This window comes from Epinephelus fuscoguttatus, linkage group LG1 (genome assembly GCF_011397635.1).
Source record: "Epinephelus fuscoguttatus linkage group LG1, E.fuscoguttatus.final_Chr_v1".
Taxonomy (NCBI): Eukaryota; Metazoa; Chordata; class Actinopteri; order Perciformes; family Serranidae; genus Epinephelus; species Epinephelus fuscoguttatus.
Genome location: NC_064752.1, coordinates 51486153 through 51508086, shown reverse-complemented (window position 1 = coordinate 51508086; position 21934 = coordinate 51486153). Strand labels below are relative to the sequence as shown.

The 21934-nt window shown below is 41.5% G+C and overlaps 1 protein-coding gene across 2 annotated transcripts in view; it reads right to left on the bottom strand.

Annotated features, from left to right (window-relative positions):
• The window catches only part of apobec2a (apolipoprotein B mRNA editing enzyme, catalytic polypeptide-like 2a), a 114050-nt gene extending 107240 nt beyond the window's left edge, over window positions 1–6810 (bottom strand). For both annotated transcript variants that reach the window (XM_049571715.1, XM_049571722.1), the window contains exon 1: window positions 6367–6810. In XM_049571715.1, the coding sequence (XP_049427672.1) occupies window positions 6367–6605 (239 nt within the window). In that variant the 5' untranslated portion in view covers window positions 6606–6810. The remainder of the gene's footprint in view (window positions 1–6366) is intronic.
• Window positions 6811–21934: the final 15124 nt, after the last annotated feature.

The following is a 21934-nucleotide window of genomic DNA, read 5'->3' as shown; positions in this document are numbered from 1 at the left end:
GTGAGAATCTACAATGTAAATAGTCATGAAAATAAAGAAAACGCATTGAATGAGAAGGTGTGTCCAAACTTTTGGCCTGTACTGTACATATATATATATATATGTGTGTGTGTGTGTGTGTGTGTATATATTTTACTGATAAGTGCATCCCTCATGCACTTATCAGTGCTCGGTCTGAGCTCAACTCAAACCAGCTGATGGTGTCACCTGCAAGTCAGGTGGTCAAATTGTTGGCAGCTGGTTTTAGAATGTAGAGTATGTCACCTGTTTCAACAGCCAATCAGCTTGTAGTAAAGTCTGATGGTCAAGTCAAAATTACCCCAGATGGTGTGTCTGCTTACTGTGGCAGGTGCTCTGTACCCAGGTCCAGTGGGTTGCTATTTTGATAAATACAGTCCATCTGATGTTTGTTTTGTTTCTGTTTTTGGCTGTTTAATCACTACTACCAGTGGAACTGTAGGTGGTATCCCACTATCACTCGTTCATATTTTAAGAAGCTACAAATTATATTCAGCCACAAAATGAGCCTGAAAAGCTGGAAATCAGAATGTAAGTACAGAGAGTTGTTGCATAGAGATGATTCACCATCTCATTTTGTTGCATTGGTGTGAACTGGCAGGTTTTTAGAACGTTGCAGAGCGGCACATTGCAAGTAATTGCTTGTTTCACCTCATCTCATTGCATATCTCTAGTCTGAACTAAGCTTTACACAACAAACAAATTTGTCCTCCACTGGGGTGGGATTAAACCCCCCAGTCTCTAATGATAATGGTACCATTTCTGAGTGCAACTATGCACATACAGATCTTTGTCTTGTTTAAATTAGACTTCACATAAGGTTCCACACTGTAGCTATTCTTTGAGACAAGAAGTTCATAATTTTAGTTTATACTTTCAATCAACACAGCATTTTTCTCTAAACATGAGAAACATTTTACTCATAATCTCCTTCATATTATAAAGTAACCTGTTATGAAGAATAAATGACAAGTTGCTCAGATGAAATAAGAATTTCAACTCATTATCCCAGGGGTGACGGTGGGAGAAGTCCCAATCATATATTTTTTTTGGTGAGTCTCATGGTCTTGTGCAAGCGCACACACGTGAGCGCGGTGTACAGAGAGGCAGTTAGAGCTACAGACTACAATGAGGCTAAAAACAGAGTTCAAATGATGTTTTTCCAAACAACTTTTTATGTCGGAGCTTCACAACACTTGGATCACTATGGACGAGCAGTATGGAGATATTTTGTGGTTTCAATTATGTGTTTTTGGATGTATGAATCTGGGGCGCCATCCCCTCTTATACTGAAAAAATGGGAAATAGCAGGTCTTTCAATTTACAAAAATGAAGTACATGTAAGTAACACAATTAATTTATATTCCTCTTGTGAACATGATTTCATCAATTAAACTCCAGGTGTTTATTGCTAATGTTGAATGCACACGATTATCTTGTGGTAACTGAATGTGACTGTGATGACCGTGCATCATAGCGAGAATCCACGCATATCACATGAAACAGCGGGACCGTAGCTTTCCGACAAGACCAAGCACTTGTCGGTAGTCCAGTGTTTTCACAGTGAAAAAAAAGATAAATTTACACTAAAATTATGTATAACAAAGCTTTCATACAGCTTTGCACACGCGTTACTCTTGGATGGATTACTCACGAATGCAGGCTCGCACATAAATGCCACACATATCACAAGAAAGTGCAGGATCAGAGCTTTCCAGTGATACCACACACCTTTGCGTACCCAGACAACTGAGGCCTAATTATGCATGCCTGACAGGGCAGTAGTCACCATATACATTGAGGGGGACATGCCTCCCCCCCCATGCCCAAAATTTCCCCCCCAATATATAACTGAAACTGAAAAACAGCAACAAAAAAATGTTCAGGTCAGGTCAAAGAGCAGCAAGGAGCACAGAGAAGTGAGTCAAGATCATGCTGACAAGAAAATGTCCAGAATAATTCTGTTGCACCAAAACTTTAAACTTCAATTTAAAATTTTTGAGATGGATTCAGGAAAACAATCAAGTTCCTCGAAGAAAGTTGAGCGACAGACTCAACCCACTTGACTTTTATGATGAGGAGGAATTTGTGTTAAGATGCCGGTTCACTAAGGAAACTGCTTTGGAGCTGAACAGGAAGATTGAGTTAACTGTCAAACATGGCAGTGACTCAGCTGTACCACAGACGCTCCAGCTCCTGATGGCCCTGAGATTTTATGCCAACATATTGTTACTCTGACCTCATCACGTCAGTGTTTGGTCATAGACTTTCCACACTGACATATGATGTGCAAAGTACCCTGGGTGTGTAGGTTGTTGTCGTTCTGGGACGCCATATCAACTTCGGCCTGTTACATGCATTGTCTGTTTTCAAAATACACTTCTGTTTTCACAGGAAGGTCACAGTTTTTACAGTTTGCATACAGTGTCTTTCAAAATAAACGCACTACATCAGTGCAACACTATGAACTGACATGTTTTTCCTGTGGTTAGGTTTAGCCAACACACGCAAGTAACTGGATTTAGGCTACAAAGCATGTGGATGGGTTTAGGAAAAAAAGAACAGGGCATATCAATGTTCCCGCTTCTTTTCCTTTGTCTTTGTCTTGACCACATGGTCAAGCAAACGTTCCCCGATCTGAAGCCATCTTTGATTCAGCCATCTTGTAGTTCTCTATTGTCAGCTATTTTGTTTTGTAGGCCAGACAGCCTTTGTTTCACACACACACCTTTTCTCTCTCTCTCTCTCTCTCTCTCTCTCTCTGTCTCTCTGTCTCTCTGTCTCTCTCTCTCTCTCGCATACACACACACACACACACACACACACATATACACTTCCATGCTTGTATATAAACTAAGTGCAAAAAGTAAGGAAATTTGTGTTTGGTAGATTATTTCTTTGTTGTAACAGTACTTCTTGGCAATAAATCTTATACCGTTGGAAAGCCTGTTTATTTCCCTTTTAAATGGTGCAATATTTGTAAGGAACATGCATTTGTGGGGCTGGGTATGTGGGTTCCGCCCATGAAATATTTGCCAAATCTCCTCGGCCAATGCCAAACAGCTTCTTTTTGCTGTTGACTCTTGTTTGGTGTTGTTTGGTGGATTGGATGGTTGAAGTCTGAAGAAACAAGACATATTGGCAATTTAACAATTTATTCATTTAACAAATAGGAGCCTGGCACTTCCTCCTCATGCTGGTTACCAGCCTGGTCACACACTACTGTGGGAAGGTATCCCATTGTTCAACCAGCATTTGTCACAAGTCAGCCAACGTGGTTGTGTTGGTCACTCTGGCACGACACAAGTGTTCAATGGGGTTGAGGTCAGGACTGCTGACAGGCCATTCCATCCTCTCCACTCCCAAATTCTGGAGGTAGTGTCTGATAAACCCCGCAATGTGGGGGCAAACGTTGTCATCTTGGAGGGTAGAGTTCGGTCCCAGACTGCGGAGATAGGGGATTGCCACTGGTTTCATCTCGATATCTCTCTACATTGAGATTGCCTCCATGATGACAAGCCTCGTTTTCCAGTGAGGGAGATGCCACCCCACACCATCACACTGCCTCCACCAAAAGATGTTACTCTATCAGTGCAGCAATCAGCAAAGCGTTCTCCACGACTTCTTCACACTTACCCTACAATCCAACTGCCGTAGCCAGAATCTGGACTCATCGCTAAACATAACATTCCTCCACGTTTCAGTGCACGTGTTGCCAACATCAACGCAAATGGGCCTGATGGTGAAGGGCAGTCATGGCAGGCCTCCTGGCAGTCCTATGAGACCAGAGATTGGCTGTGTGCAGTCTGTTCTGGATTGTCTGGGCAGAGAGCTGTCGGCCATATTGTCCTGCAAACCTTGACGGCAAATCTGTAGAAGATTGGCTGCAGTTCCTAAGTGCTGACAGGATGAGGAAACGGTCTTCTTGGGACGCCCACTTTGCGGCCTGTCTCTGGCATCCCCTGTTATATGGAACTTGGCCTTCAGTTTGTAGATGGTACTAGGGCTCACTCCAAATAATGCCGCAACTTGGTTTTGTGGAACACCAGCTTGAAGTTGCCCTATCACACGGGCCCTATCCAGATCAGGCATGCCAATTCTTGGAGCAGACACCAACTGACCACTGTAGCAGGGCTACCAAACACAAATTTCCATACTTTTTGTGATTAGTTTAGTTAGTTCGAATTTGTGTGTTTTGTTGCTTTACTTTCTTTATGAATAAATATATTTGAATTCATACCTGCTGTCTGTTTAATATTGCACAAGGGTGAATGAATAGTCATCCTCTGTTATGTCAGGAATTCTGAAATCCTTCAGCCATTACTATTAATACGGTTATGGTTATTAATTTTGCTATTAATCAAAATTCCAAATTGATAGTTAAGTGAACTTTTTGAGACTCATATCATTAACTAGCTATCATTTTCACCTTTTTCGGGAATGGTGCCCAACAAGGTGATTTAATGTGAATTATAAGTCAATAAGTCACACTATTTAACATAAATAATAATAATTATTAAAAAATTATTAATTATTCCCAATAGCCATTTTGATACCTTAATTGGAGTTTAGTTATGAGGTCAGCCCCGTATTAAAGCTGAGATCCCAACAATGGTCACCCTACATTAATAACAAGGATCTTCTGTCAATTACATACAGAACCTTTAATCGTTTTGGATACTACTACTACTACTACTACTACTACTACTACTACACGAAAATAACAGACTGTGTAGTGTGTAGAATAGCTGACACCTTTTGTTTATGTTGTTCACTTAACCAATTAAAATGGTGGCCACAACTGCAAAAATTACCAAACAGGAATTTAAAGACAATTATTATGTTGAAAAAGTACTATTAAACAACATAAATGCTGCTTGATAATTCACACACTACTGTACCCGTAGGACAACCTGGGATAATGTGAGTCTCTGTCAAACTGTCAAACTAGGCAGCACTGATCAAATATGGATAAAGATTCTGTTACTACATTCCTCACCTCAAATGGTTTCAGAAACATATTTAGCCATTAAATGAGAAAGTTGTTCCAGCTGGTGGGCGGTGCTTGGTACTCCATTTAACTGTGTCCAACATGGCATGACAAACTTTTTTACAGCTAAACAGTCAGTAAAATATGTTTCTGAAAACATTTGAGGAAAGGAAAAGACAATTCAGTAACAGAATCCTGTTTCATGTTGGATCAGCGCTGCTGAAATGAGTTAGCGAGTGTTCCCTTGTCTTGAAGTTGTCTGAAAGAAGGTCTGTGGTTAACACGAGTTGAAGAGACTTTCACATTTTGTTCTCCAACATAAAATACATCAGTAAATACCCCACTGTGAACTTTGAGGCCTCTGTGTGTCTTAAAAAAGGCAGTTGCGGGTGCCCTCTTGCTCATCTGGTAGAGGAGATGCCCAGTGCACCAAGGCTGCGTCCTTGCTGCAGCAGCTGAGTGCTGAGTGCTCCTCCAGCCATTTACACAGCTTGAAGACATATCTGAGGAATACAATGACTGACAAATGACTGAGTGGCCTAGCACTAATGAACATCCATCATGATATTGAAATTGATGCTGAGGCCGTTCTGCAGGAGTTCAATGCAACAGGGAGATGCAGAATGAACTTCAAATAGGTAAGAATACTTATTAATTTTCTCATCTGGCCTTTTTTATTCTTAATCTTAGCAGCTTGGTTTGGGCTTCATGTTACATACTGTTGCTGTATATTTTTTATACCTACTGTTAATGTTGTTGCTGTGTGATGGCAGCTGCAAAAATCAGGGAATCTGTTTTCTGCAAAATGCCTGTTTCTCTGGGCCGTATTCAGTGCATTATATGTATTCTATTATTTTGCCTGCTTGTTGTGAGGTCTGTTGGCTTGTCTTTGAAAAGCACATGGTAGGTTAATCAGAGTTTTATGGTGGAGTTGCTAATCTCTTGCTTGCTCACTGAGTAGACTGCCTATGTCCATGCGTGGGGACCTATGTGTTAAAGGTACCCTACAAGTGGGCGGGCGGTTCCTGTGCATACTATGAAATATAATCCTGCCGGCGCCACTGGTGTCACACATCTCAAATGTTTCCACCTTGGGCATGATAAGGTTAAAATTAACCACTAAATGTCAGACAGTTCACTCAGCTTAACTCTCAGTGCTTCTCAATGTAAGCTTATGGGATTAGTGGATCCCCTCTGCAGCTCAGTAATGTTATTAGAGACTCGGATTCAGATAGAATAAAGGCATCACCAGCCAAAGACAAACTGAATAAAGCAGATTAAGAATGAGGATGAGGTAAGTAATCAATGCACAGGCTCTTAAACTGTTTCATGAGCCATACTTGGTGATAACAACCTACCCACTGATGATTTCAAATGGAGGTAGTTCCATTGGCTCCACCTGAAAATCTCCATTCGGACTGTTAGCCACTGCACCATTGGTTGCCGCAGCCTCAGCTGATGGGACCTCTCCATTATCCACTGCCTGCTCTCCCTGCTGTCCTTCATTCTTCACTTCCTTTACATCCTTGTTCATTTCAGCAGACTCATTTTCTCTTCTTTCTTTTCTTCTTGTTAGCATACGACTCTTTTCAGCCATGGTGAAAGAATGACCGTCGAGAGAATTTGTGGCTTCTGAAAGAATTAAGGTAAAAAAGATAAGGTGTAGATAAAGACAGGAGGTCAGGACAGAAGACCTGAAACAAAACTACTAAAGAGAAGACAAGCAGAAAGAAAGGGAGACCAAGTAAGGGGGAGGAGTGGAATGGTAGGGAAGGCAGGGGAGCGGAGAGGAAGGAAGTTGTGCAAGAAACTAACGAGAGAGAGAGAGAGAGAGAGAGAGAGAGAGAGAGAGAAGCTAGGATTAGACCATAGGGGTCATAGGTTTGTCCATAAGCCAGGCAGTTTTCTGTCACATATCCCACTGTTAAAAATAATTAGTAAATAAATAAAACCAGCAAAAAAATAATCAAATTGCTTTCAAAAGTGAGTTTTCACTTCCAAAAATGTAATTTAACAGGCTGTAATATGGAATGTGGATACCTGTTATTGTTGTCATGAATTCATAAAAATGGATTCAAAGATGCTGTATTACAACTGAGGATACAATATGGTGTATAAGCAGCTTCAATCTAAAAATATTAGTGTTGACACTAGCCTTTAAAGGCTGATATGGGTTAAACCATGTTAGATACACACAGGCAGCTGCAGCTCACAGATCAGGCGCATCTATTTAAAGACCCTGAGGGGGAGGTGGGGGGCAGGGCCCCAGCTCTTTGTTGTTGACAGTTGTGTCTGTGCTAATCTGCATTTTGACAAACTAAAATTGCAGCCAATGTTGTCACACATGAAAATCATCAACCATCATATCACATCCAAACAGTTATGTAAAATCATACAGTAGTTTAGAGGATGTGTTCAGGGTTGCTTGCAGTGATACATCTTACCTGTGCAGTTTGCACTGCCTCCCCATGTATGGACTGCACAGCTAGTGTAGGCAGGTCATTAGCTGAGGGCAATGGGAGCTGGAAAGCCTGCATAGTCACTCCATTCATCTCAGCACTCTGAAGAATGAAACATAATGTATTAAATGACAGGAGACACTTCGACCCTAAAGTCTATGATGCAATTGCAGACTGTAATTTATAAAAGTCTTTCTAAATTAGTCTTCTACATGATCCTATCTTCTAGTTCAAACCAGGAACACCCATGAGATAGTCATAAAAAATCCAAATAGATTTTGGGAAATAGAAAAGAAGACAAAAACCTCTAAAATTACAGAAACAGAAAAGCATCATAAAGTCACAAATCAATGTTTATTTGTGCTGCTGCACACAGGAATCAATTCAAAGGGACTCTGTTGACTTACTTGTTTTTAAGACAAGTTGTGCATGACATAGCACTATACATTAGAAATAGAAGTTTAGGAAAAATATTTTGATATAGAAATTTGATATAAAAAAGGAGAATTTTGAGATTGTGTGGAAGCAAACATGCCTGACTTAAGAGAGTAAAATGATAACTTACAGAGGAATTCCTCAGGTTTTCATCAGCTATTATTTTGATTTTTTGCTATTTAAATTGTTCTGAAGTAGCAGCATATAAGTAGTAGCATAAGCAATGTGATGTTAATTATTGCTGTGGCAAAATGAAGGTCTAAATAAACAAGGCATGAACTAAGATTACAGTCGGTACAGTAAGTGTTTCACAGCACTGTAGGCCATTTCATTTGTGTGGGAACCTAACAGTGCTTATGCCACAAAAAATAGTACATAGTTAATTTTTTTGGAGTCGGGATGGACAATTGAATTGTTTCATACAATCAAATTGGAAAAAAAGAAATACTTTACTGACTTTAAGTAGCTGTACATTCCACTCTTTCTACTGGTTTAAACACCTGTATTAGTATTTCTACCTTATTACCCCAAAACGTTCCTGATCTTATTGTGGCAAGGTCTACGAGGGTTAGATTTATTTTTGCTAGTTAACAAGTGTCCGACAACGCCACCTAGGGGAATTTCACCCCCAGGAAATCTGGTAGAGGGGACCACCACTCTAACACTGACAAAAAGGTCACACAGGTACGAATGACACGAGAGACAGATGTGATTCCCAGAAAATTATAAAAATAAAGTTTATTAATAACAATTTAAAATCTCAAAATTTGAATAAAGTCTCTGGGTGATGAGGTAAGAGATAATATGACAAGTGGCAAGATCTGACGTGCTGACGTATTGCGGTAAGCGAGTTGTGTCATTTCCGGTGTTTCTGTGACAGCATCTCTGTACTGCTCTGGTGAATTCCACTTGCCTGCTTTCTCACTTCAGTTGCTTTAACGTCTACTTCAAGTCATAACCCACACTGGTTCTGTTTAAGCACCTATAGCTCTCCTCCTTTCTACGACTTTCTCGCTAATCTCTTAGCTGTTGTTTGCACGCTCTTAGCCTTGTTAGCTACATTAGCTTAGTCATGACTTCTCCTTCTCCTGCTCTTTCCTGCTCGGTGTGTCAAATGTTCAGTTATGCCTCTGCCTCCTTTAGCGACAGTGGTAATTGTAACAAGTGTAGCTTATTTGCTGCGTTGGAGGCGAGGCTTAGTGAATTAGAAGCGCGGCTCCGCACCATGGAAAACCATTCAGCAGCTGTGGTAGTTAGCCAGTCCCCTGTAGCCGGTGCGGAGCCACATAGCATAGCCTTAGCCTCTGCTAACTGTCCTCCGGTAACTCCCGTTCAGCCGGGAGGTTGGGTCACGGTTCGCCAGAAGCACAGCTCCAAGCCGAAGCCCACGGCTCACCACCAGCCTGTTCACGTTTCCAACCGCTTTTCCCCACTCAGCGACACACCCGCTGAGGATAAAACTCTGGTTATTGGCAGCTCTATTCTGAGAAACGTGAAGTTAGCAACACCAGCGGCCATAGTCAAATGTATCCCTGGGGCCAGAGCGGGCGACATTGAATCAAATTTAAAGCTGCTGGCTAAAGCTAAACGTAGATTCAGTAAGATTGTTATTCACGTCGGCGGCAATGACACCCGGTTACGCCAATCGGAGGTCACTAAAATTAATATTGCCTCAGTGTGTGAATATGCAAAAACGATGTCGGACTCCGTAGTTTTCTCTGGACCCCTCCCAAATCTGACCAGTGATGACATGTTTAGCCGCATGTCATCATTTAACCGCTGGCTGTCCAGGTGGTGTCCAGCAAACGATGTGGGTTTTGTTAATAATTGGCAAACTTTCTGGGGAAAACCTGGTCTTATTAGGAGAGACGGCATTCATCCCACTTTGGATGGAGCTGCTCTCATTTCTAGGAACCTGGCAAACGTTATTAGTAATTTAAATCCCTGACAACCCAGAGTTGAGACCAGGACTCGGAGACGCAGTCCTAAACGCCTCTCTGAGCTTCTAGTTCAGTTACCCAGCCATAGTTTTAATAGTTTTATACAAACGGTGTCTGTCCCCGACCGCCTAACTTATCTAAATCTAAAATTAAACAAAGAGGAGTTGTGCATAACAACCTCATAAAAATTAAAACCTCTTCTGTGACAGAAAGACAAAACAGGAGAATTAAATGCGGACTGTTAAATATCAGGTCTCTATCGTCTAAAGCAGTATTAGTAAACGAATTAATATCAGATAATCATATTGATTTACTCAGTCTCACTGAAACCTGGCTGTGTCAAGATGAATATGTCAGTCTAAATGAGTCCACTCCTCCCAGTCATAATAATACCCACATTCCTCGAGGCAGCGGCCGAGGAGGGGGAGTTGCAGCCATTTTTAACTCTAGCCTGTTAATCAGTCCTAAACCTAAACTAGATAATTCATTTGAAAGCCTCGTTCTTAGTCTTTTACATCCGACCTGGAAAACCTCGCAGCCACTTTTATTTGTTATAGTGTACCGTGCTCCTGGCCCGTATTCTGAATTTTTATCTGAATTCTCAGAGTTTTTATCCAGTTTAGTTCTTAAATCAGATAAAGTTATTATTGTAGGCGATTTTAACATTCATGTCGACGTTGATAATGACTCCTGGCTACCGCGTTTATCTCATTATTAGACTCCATTGGCTTCAGTCAGGGTGTACATGAACCTACTCATTGTTTTAACCATACCCTCGATCTAGTTCTGACGTATGGAATTGAAATTGATAACCTAAAAGTCTTTCCACAGAATCCCTCGCTATCAGATCATTATCTGATTACTTTTGATTTCTTTTTACTCGATTACACGCCACTCAGCAACAGTTACTATACTAGATGTTTATCAGATAGTGCTGTCGCAAAACTTAAGGAAAAGATTACTTCATCGTTAAATTCAATACCAATACCTTCAGTAACAGAGGTTTCCCGTGCCGACTTTAACCTCTCCCGAATTGATCATTTTGTCGATAGCACCGTAGGCTCGCTACGAACAACGCTCGACTCTGTAGCTCCTCTTAAAAAGAAGTTAAAAAAGCAAAGAAAGTTCGCTCCTTGGTATAACTGTCAAACCCATAAGTTAAAACAAATATCGCGAAAATTTGAAAGGAATTGGCGATTAACCAAACTGGAAGAATCTCGTTTAATCTGGACAGACAGTCTCAAAACTTCCTCCGCAATGCCAGAGCAAACTATTACTCAGCTCTAATAGAAGACAATAAGAACAACCCCAGGTTTCTTTTCAGCACTGTAGCCAGGCTGACTAAGAGTCAAAGCTCTATTGAGCCTTGTATTCCCTTAGCCCTTAGCAGTAATGATTTTATGAGCTTTTTTAATGACAAAATTCTAACTATTAGAGGCAAAATTCATGACCTCCTGCCCTCAGATAGTACCTATCTAACCTCAAACACAGCTGTAAAATCTAATATATATTTAGATTGCTTCTCCCCAATTTCTCTTCAAGAATTGACTGCAGTGATTTCTTCATCCAAATCATCAACGTGTCTCTTAGACCCCATCCCAACTAGGCTACTTAAGGAGGTCTTTCCTTTAGTTAACACTCATATATTAGATATGATCAATATATCCTTATTAACAGGCTATGTACCACAGTCTTTTAAGATAGCTGTAATTAAACCTCTACTAAAAAAGCCCACCCTGGATCCAGAGGTGTTAGCCAATTATAGACCAATATCTAATCTTCCCTTTATGTCAAAGATCCTTGAGAAAGTAGTCGACCAGCTGTGTGATTTTCTCCAGGATAACAATTTATTTGAGGAATTTCAGTCAGGATTTAGAGTGCATCATAGCACTGAGACAGCTCTAGTTAAAATTACAAATGACCTTCTGATTGCTTCAGACAAAGGACTCGTCTCTGTACTTGTTTTATTAGATCTTAGTGCGGCGTTTGACACAATTGACCATCAAATTCTGCTACAGAGACTGGATCACTTAATTGGCTTAAAAGGTTCAGCACTAAGCTGGTTTAAATCTTATTTATCTGATCGTTTTCAATTTGTTGACGTTCGCAATGAACCATCCTTACTAAAGTTTGTTTTGGAGTTCCATGAGTTCTGTGCTCGGACCAATCCTGTTTACTCTATATATGCTTCCTTTAGGTAACATCATTAGAAATCACTCTATAAATTTCCATTGTTATGCGGATGATACTCAGTTGTATTTATTAATGAAGCCAGAAGAAAGCAATCAATTAACTAAACTCCATAATTGCCTTAAAGACATAAAAACTTGGATGAGCACCAATTTCCTGATGTTAAATTCAGACAAAACTGAAGTTATTGTTCTTGGCCCCAAACAACTCAGAGACTCTTTATCTGATGACATAGTTTCTCTAGATGGCATTGCTCTGGCCCCTGCCACTACCGTAAGAAACCTCGGAGTAACATTTGATCAAGATTTGTCTTTTAATTCTCATTTAAAGCAAACCTCACGGACTGCATTTTTTCATCTGCGTAATATTGCGAAAATTAGGCCTATCCTAATGATGCAGAAAAATTGGTCCACGCTTTTGTTAGCTCAAGGCTGGATTACTGTAACTCTCTATTATCAGGTAGCTCTAGTAAGTCCTTAAAAACTCTCCAGCTAATTCAGAATGCAGCAGCACGTGTACTAACAGGAACTAAGAAACGCGATCATATCTCTCCTGTTTTAGCTTCTCTGCACTGGCTCCTGTAAAATCCAGAATTGAATTTAAAATCCTACTGTTAACTTATAAAGCTCCTAAATGGTCAAGCTCCATCTTATCTTAGAGAGCTCATAGTGCCATATTATCCCACCAGAACACTGCGCTCTGAGAACGCAGGGTTACTCGTGGTCCCTAAAGTCTCCAAAGTAGATCAGGAGCCAGAGCCTTTAGCTATCAGGCTCCTCTCCTGTGGAATCATCTTCCTGTTACGGTCCGGGAGGCAGACACCGTCTCCACATTTAAGACTAGACTTAAGACTTTCCTCTTTGATAAAGCTTATAGTTAGGGCTGGCTCAGGCTTGCCCTGTACCAGCCCTTAGTTAGGCTGACTTAGGCCTAGTCTGCCGGAGGACCCCCTATAATACACCGGGCCCCTTCTCTCCTTCTCTCTCTCTCTCTCTCTCTCTCGTATCCTATTACTGCATCTTGCTAACCCGGCCATTCTGGATGTCACTAACTCAGCTTCTTCTCCGGAGCCTTTGTGCTCCACTGTCTCTCAGATTAACTCATATCACAGCGGTGCCTGGACAGCGTGACGTGTGTGGTTGTGCTGCTGCCGTGGTCCCGCCAGATGCCTGCTGCTGCTGCCATCATTAGTCATTAGTCATACTTCTTCTGTTATTATACACATATGATTATTGTCACACATGTATACTGCCAGGTATTAATACATACTTTCAACATATTGTACCGCAGTAACCAGAACTATAACTACAATATTATTACTTTCATTAATGTTGTTGTAAGATACTGTCATCACCTGCATCTCTCTCTCTCTCTCTCTCTCTCTCTCTCTCTCTCTCTCTCTCTCTCTCTGTGTCATATGGATTACTGTTAATTTATCATGTTGATCTGTTCTGTACGACATCTATTGCACATCTGTCCGTCCTGGAAGAGGGATCCCTCCTCAGTTGCTCTTCCTGAGGTTTCTACCGTTTTTTTTTCCCCGTTAAAGGGGTTTTTTTGGGGAGTTTTTCCTTATCCGCTGTGAGGGTCTTAAGGACAGAGGGATGTCGTATGCTGTAAAGCCCTGTGAGGCAAATTGTGATTTGTGATATTGGGCTTTATAAATAAAATTGATTGAAATTGAATTGATTGATATGGCACAATCCTTGGGGCCTACTTAATGGGTTGGTTAGGTTTGCTATAAAAGTCACAGGGCTGAGGGCTTACCAGGCGGAGATGACCAACTGAGGGGAAGGGGAAGGGTCCTGATACTACACACCACACGTGAGAAAAAAAGAAACCGTTGAATGACACCCAAGTGCACGACTATACAGGGGGTGAAGGGACCACCACCGCAGGGATCAGTCAGCCACTCGCCGCACCGGCCCAACAGCTCCTGTCCAAAGAAAAGAAGCAAACTATTAGTCAGGGCAAAGGGCAAAACATATAAAACAACTGCCCTGACACCACACTATGCTAGGCCCAAAATGTCACCACCAAGGTTGATTGTGCTGTTAATTGCCACTCGCACACACACACACACACACACACTCACAGTTAACCCAGTAAAGCAAAAGAAAGAAAGAAAAAGAACAAAATCTACCAACAAAGGTAACTATATAACTAAACAAAATCTACAGAAAATAACAATGAATAACCACAAAATCTGTAAACAATAACAATGAATAACTAATCGTAATACTAAAAGAAAACAAAACAATAATTAACCCAAAATTAATAGGTTAGCTGATGAGGATCAGTGTGAGTGCAGCTTTAAAATCCTACACCACATTAATTTCCTCTACAGAGACAGTACCACATGCGGTGCCACCAACACTCGATTTCGTCCAAATGAATTTACTCCAGGCGTGCAAGGCAGCAAGCCCGCGCTCACCATAAACCAATAGCAAAAAGAAAAAAAACAAAAGCTACTAAGAAGAATAACTCAATAATTAAACACAGAATGTTCAGAAAATAACAATAAATGATCATAAAATCTGTAAGCAATAACAATGAATAACTGATTACAATACGAAAAACAACAAAAAAAAAAACAATAATTAACCAAAGATTGATAGGTTAAGTGACGAGGATCAGTGCACCGGGTGCAGCTTTAAATCCTACACTGCATTAATTTCCTCTACAGAGACAGCGCCACATGTGGTGCAACCAAATAAAGAAAAAAAAAACAAAACAAAACAAACAAAACGATAGTAATAAAAAAAAACAACGGGAGACGAGCAGTGAGCCTGCCGCAGCGAACCCACAGACAGAACAGCAGTAGCGCAGTGGCCCGCTTCAGAGGTGGAGCCACCTGCGGTGATATACAATAGGTTAAAATTACTACGCCGAATTACATTTAGATAGATTAAACCATGTAAATGTACACATACATACCCGTCAGTAAAGGCGCAGCTTCCCAGGCCACAGGGGAGGTAGCCGCAAAGGGATGCAGCCTAATAACTGCCAACAACAATCAGAGACCAAAGTCACATTTTGTGTGCAGCTCGACAAAAGCGCAAAAACGCCAGGCAGAAATGAGCCAGCCTACCTCAGGGATCCAACGCAGAGCGTGGATTATTACGCACAGCTCCGAGGCCGCACACACCCAACTCCCAAACCTCCGGCCAGAATACAAGCCAACTCTGCTAGAAAGCAGAGAGCGCATCAGACACACCACTAATATAACCAAGAGATGCAGCGATAGTGGCGGAACATACCTGACAAAAGTGAACAGAGGAAGCTCAGTAACCAGCGTCTCAAGACAGCCACATGGAGCCGACACAGCCATGCCAAACCACGCTGCCGACACGCAGCCCAGGCTTCAGGAAGAGGTAGGAGGACGCACATCCGAGACGCGCAGCCCTCCCCCAGATATAACTTGGCACAGCACCGCCTAGTACGCAAGGTACAATAGGATAATTGCTGCCAACCCATCACTATTCAATGGGCGGGGCGCAAAGGAGCAAGTTTACACCACCATTCCCACTGATCCAATACGCACACAACAACATGGGTGGAGACGGGCTGTGCCGTCCTACCACATTATCACATTATCATTACATGTGTGACATCCTCACTGTTGACCTTATCCAATGTGATCACAACTGTCTCATCTCCATCTGCTCTGTCAAGGTCCTCTTCCGGATCCCATACAACTGTATCTGCCTCATCTACTTCTGGAACCTCTTCAAAAGTAATGCGACAGATGTGGTCAGACTCTGTTTGTGGAGAGGCATTGGGGACTGCTCTGGTCAGGTCAATAATTTCAAAGCAGGTGTCAGGGAACTCATTAAAAGGCTGGAGATTATTCCAGACTTCATCATGATCACTTGTGTTGGTGTCCTGCCCCTGGCCAATGTGAGTTTTTTTAATGTCTGTTGGGGTTGAATGAGAGGGATGTGATTTTCCTGGACATTGTGCTGTCACAGTCTCAGAAGCTGCTCTTTGTTTTTTGGAGCTTGGTTGCAACTGGAAATGCATATTCTGCAACAAATAAAAGACACATTTTCAAAATTATTGTCAGCAGTAATTTAAAATCATGGAATGGAGGAACATATTTAAGATCAAATGGTGTGCAAAAAATACATATGGTTCAAAGAAGCTCCACTAAAACCTATTAGGAAATATACAACATGAGCAATATTATTAGATATTCTTACATCTTCCCATACATTGGCAGCAAAGTGGTATACAGGTGATATTTCTCATTAAAAAAATGTTTCTTACTGGTGAGAAAATAGGTGTTTACCATTGTTGGCACACAATCTCACTCTGTGTTTTATGAAATACATGTGCATTATCTTTTAATGAAGTTATTACCTGAAATGTAATCTTCAAACAAAATCTCCTTCCATCTGTCATGACTTCACAACAAATATTGTTCCTACTGCCACAAACCTGTTCGCTTATGTCACTGTCAGATGAGTGTCCATGATCCAGTAGATCTGTAATCAAATCATCTGCATCAAGGTGAGATCCATCCTCAGTCAACTGTGAATCTGCTCCCTCAGTGATGCTGACAGATAAATCCTCAGATAAAAAATCTTCACTACATTCATCCACTTCAGATGAAGACTGATCTGTTGAAGGTCCTTCGTCTTTTGTGCAAATATAAAATCTAAGCAGCTTCAGTTTGGTTTGTTCATACAATCTGCCAACAGTCTCATCGAAAGGAATGTGCTTTCTTTTAAAATCACAGACCTCAAAGGTAAAGTCGTCAGCTTGCTCTTTGGTTGAGTGCCCATTTGGGAAAAATAGCTCCTTTCCTAGCTCCAAAATCTGAGCAACAGTTGTTTTTTCCACAGTTGCATGTCTTGTTCCTCCGCCATTTTTGGTCCTCACTTGATATTATTCATTACTGTGAAAATGAAGCCATCCAATTTCAATCTTCCTGGAAGTCTTTTCTCCTGCAGTATTTCTCTGTCCTGCCATCCCCTCACCTGGCTTTTGGAGCACACCTGATTTACCACACAGCACACCTTTTGTCCTTGATCTCATTTTCGAGTTTCTATTTTCTCTCTTAATCTTTGTATAAGAGTCTCTTTGTCAAGGTTGCACATTGTTTGTTGACAGAAGGAAAGGGCAGCTACCTTGTCACCATATGAAGTGATATATTTGGCCATTTGCTCATCAGTCATAATGGAAATTACTGCCTTGTCAACCTGCAAACAGAAAATATTAGAATACTTGAAATGTTTACTTTGAACATGTACATTTAGACAGCCTCTACAATATGTGTTTCTTGCCATGGCGTCCACAGTTACCATGGTAACCAATTTTGTGGCGTAGAACGACACACAGCTTGACATAAGGTAAAGTGAAATTCAATATCTGTAACCCTAACGACATATGGTTGTTGGACTGGCATAACTTAACGTTAGAGCGCTAACATTACAGCTAGCGTAACATTAATGCTAACTCCCCTTTTCCCCAAGTTAGTATCTACCGTCACTCCAAGCCCTGTGTTGTTACGCTGACTTATTACGTTACTGAATGAATTCTGTGCCCACCTTGTCTCTTTTCATGTGCATGATGGCCGCTTGAGGGGACCTCTCTAGACCGCAAAAACTTTTCGAAATACTCCTCCATGACTCCCTCTATTTGCGAGAGGGACCCAGCTGCAGACAAGACGGCAGGCGCCGCGAAGTCCATACCGGAAATTAATCTTCTTCATGTCTACATACTGGAAGTCCATACCGGAAGTTGCATACATACCCGAAGTGTCCTCTTGCGTTAAGTAGTCGGTTCAGATGTCTCTCACTTACATGAAAACCGTGTTTATTCGCGAGCACTGATTTAATGTCTTTATATTTGAGGCCAATCTCAAAATAAAACTCTACGAGCCTCTCCCACGGGTGAATGCGATCCATTGTTGCGTTTGTTTGCAGTCTCTATGGGCCAAACCGACCTGGATCTCGCAAAACTTTCCTTTAAGTAATGTACTTGGTACATTGGTACATTTTTTTTTTCCAACCGTCTATTTTTTTCCCTTCCATGTCCCTTTAGGGGCTCCGTACTAGATAGACCTACTCCTGAAAAACTCCTGCGCAAGGCTTTTTGACCCTACGAGGCCAAAGTCATTTACCCAACGGGAGGGGTGAGCGAGTGAGCCCTGCAATCTAGAATTTGACCACTGATGTCACTGTTTTCAACCCATTTTACACACTGGCCCTTTAATAATGCAGGGCACAATACCTCCTACTCAAAAGCTACATTGTTGAGCTCACATCCCTTTTCTTTTTCTTCTTCCTTCTCTTTTTCTTTATTTTTAAAAAAAAAAAAAAAAAACTGGCACCATAAATGTCAGTTTTGATTTAAAGCACGTGTAGAAGTTGAGCTATAAGATGTCTTTTAGAGAATAGGAAAAAAATACATTAAAGGGTAACTTCAGCATTTTCAACCTGGACCCTTTTTTCTGTGTAAATTGATCGAAGAGACTGATGACTCAGTATTTTTAAAATTGCCCAGTATTGAGAGAACCTGCAGTAGCCGTCACCCTGAGAACGAGCTGCAATGGAGGGACACGGGGCAACTGAACATCGTCACTGTATGTCCATAAAAAGGGGTTGTTTTTGACACAGAGTGGCTTAGATTGTTATTATAAGGATCTGAAGTGTCTCTTTACCTTTCACTTGATCCGGTCTGTTTGTTATTGCCTCGTTAAATGGTAAATGGACCTGCATTTGTATAGCGCCTTTCTAGTCATCTAGTGACCACTCAAAGCGCTTTTTTACACTACGAGTCACGTTCACCCATTCACACACACATTCATACACTGGTGGCCGAGGCTACCATACAAGGTGCCACCTACCATACAAGGTGCCACCTGCTACTCAGTTTTAACACACTCACACACCGATGGAACAGTCATCGGGAGCAATTTGGGGTTCAGTATCTTGCTCAAGGACACTTCGACATGCAGCCTGGAGGAGCCTGGGATTGAACCACTGATCTTTCGATTGGTGGACGACCCGCTCTACCTCTGAGCCACAGCCGCCCTTAAGAGAAGTCTCTTTCTAAAATATCACTAGAAGTCACAGGAAAACAACAGTGGAAACATAAGTGAGTTCTGGAGAGAGTATTAACCAGAGTAGTTTACAGTAAACATAGTTCAGTTTCATGGATGATTATTTATCTGATTTCAATAAGTGGATGAAGTCTTTGGATTTGACTGCCACTGATATTTATGTCAGCGTGGGTTCTCTCCGGGCACTCCGGCTTCCTCCCACAGTCCAAAGACATGCAGACTGGGGACTAGGTTAATTGGTAACTCTAAATTGTCCATAGGTGTGAATGTGAGCGTGAATGGTTGTTTGTCTCTATGTGTCAGCCCTGCGATAGTCTGGCGACCTGTCCAGGGTGTACCCTGCCTCTCGCCCGATGTAGCTGGGATAGGCTCCAGCCCCCCCGCGACCCTCAAGAGGATGAAGCGGTTAGAAGATGAATGAATGAATGAATGATATTTATGTGAGCCGGAGTATAAGCATAGAAGAGAAAAGAGAGAGAGGGGGAAAAAAAGGCAGTGAAAAATGTCTATGGTTGTTCGTGTTTGCGCATTTTCGACCTGTAATAACAAAATGGGCTGTCACAGACTTTGTTGGATATGGACGCCCTAAAGTTTTGGCTCATTGTGCTACAAATGGATTCTAACACTCCTGTCCATACGCTGCCTATGCAGACTTGCAGGTCTGCAGTGACCACAGGGATGAGTACTACAAAGAGGAGAAGAAATCCAGAGCTTATTTTCCTACAGAAAACTGCTGTTTCAGTAGTGGATTTACCTGCTGCAGACCAGTTGAGGTTGGCTAATGCTATTAGCTAAGGTTATTATGTTGATATTGCATAACGTTACACATGAAAGCATGGCAAGATAAAGGCATAAACAGTCAATCAATCAATAAATGATTAGAAGGTGCGAAATACTATCTATGCCACAGTCTGTGCATATGGTAGAAAAATATATTTATGCTCATGTATTATATGACATGATATATTTTTATCATTTGTTATGCCCACATTTGTCCTTCCTATGAATCAAGGAGATACCTGCTGGCTATGAATGACGACAGTAATGTTACTTATTGTACAAGCCCCTACCCACGGTCTTTTCTAATGAGAAAATCATTTGTTTTTCCCACAGCGGGGAAATTGGCAGTGTTACAGTAGCAAAGGGGATAGTGTAATAACAACAAGCACCAGCAAGATGTAATCTTACTATATAATGACGAAAACTCTGTCTGTCTGTCTGTCTGTCTGTGTGTAGGTGTGTCTGTTCCACATTTTTCTCCTCACTGACTTGGTCAATCCATGTGAAATTTGGCACAGTGGTAGAAGGTATGCGAATGAAGCAGGCCAAAGATGGGAGCTATAGCAACCGACTGAAATTGCAAACTTTGAATGGGTATTTCTCATGCCTCGTATGTCGTAGAGACATGAAACTTTGCACAGAGATGCCTCTCCTCGTGAGGAACAAATTTGCATCAAGAACCCATAACTTCCAGTTATATAGATTTTCCGCCATTTTGAATTTTTTGAAAAACACTTAAAATTGATCTCTTCCTAGGAAGTTTGACCAATCTGCATGAAACTCGGTGAACATAATCTAGGGACCAATATCTAAAGTTTGCTCTTGGCAAAAATTGGAAAACTTACTAAAACTGAGTTTCTATAAGGCAATAAATATTGCAGAGGGCGTGGCTCATCACATAAAGGTGTATAACATCTCAAGGGTTTCAGCAATCACCACACAACTTTGTAGGCATATGACCACACATAATCTGAGGGGACCCCTCCATTATTGACCTCATCAAACAAAATGGGGGCGCTAGAGAGCTAATTTCTTATCTAGGCCTAGCCGCCATATCGATTTTTACTAAACTTGGTAGATATGTAGAACAGGACGCCTCAAGGTGACTGGAGAAATTTAATTCTAATTGGCAAAAGGGTGGGCGGCACGGTGGTGTGGTGGTTAGCACTCTCGCCTCACAGCAAGAGGGTTGCCGGTTCGATCCCGGGCGTGGGAGCCCTTCTGTGCGGAGTTTGCATGTTCTCCCCGTGTCAGCGTGGGTTCTCTCCAGGCACTCCGGCTTCCTCCCACAGTCCAAAGACATGCAGATTGGGGACTAGGTTAATTGATAACTCTAAATTGACCGTAGGTGTGAATGTGAGTGTGAATGGTTGTTTGTCTCTATGTGTCAGCCCTGCGATAGTCTGGCGACCTGTCCAGGGTGTACCCTGCCTCTCGCCTGATGTCAGCTGGGATAGGCTCCAGCCCCCCCGCGACCCTCAAGAGGATGAAGCGGTTAGAAGATGAATGAATGAATGAATGGCAAAAGGGTGGCGCTATAACAACAGAAAAATGCTTAAAAATGGCTAAAATCGCTGTAGCTCCACCTGTGGCCGTTTTTTTTTCTTCTAATTTTCAGTATAACTAAGTAATGGTATGGTATGCTGTACATAATCACAGAAACTGGCAGTGTGTCATTCTGTCAGTCTATCTACCAGTGCTCCCCACTTTTAAGTCAATACAACATATAAACACTTTAGCTATCTGTGTTTCAACGTGTTCCCTCAGCTACTAATGTACAGTTTTAGCCCACTAACTACCCCACTATAGGCAGTGGTACTACTGTACTTTCAATAAAGCAATCTGACTATCAAATTAACAAAAACTCTGTCTGAATACATTGCTCTTATTAATGGGTTCAGTTGACTATTTAATTTGCAATTTCCTATGACCTGTATCCCAAACACACACCATGTGAAACTGTACGTGGGCAACTGTGCACTCAATGGGTATGGAATAGTTAATATGTAAAGAGCAAAATAAACACTTTCACTGGCTGAATACAAAAGCCTAA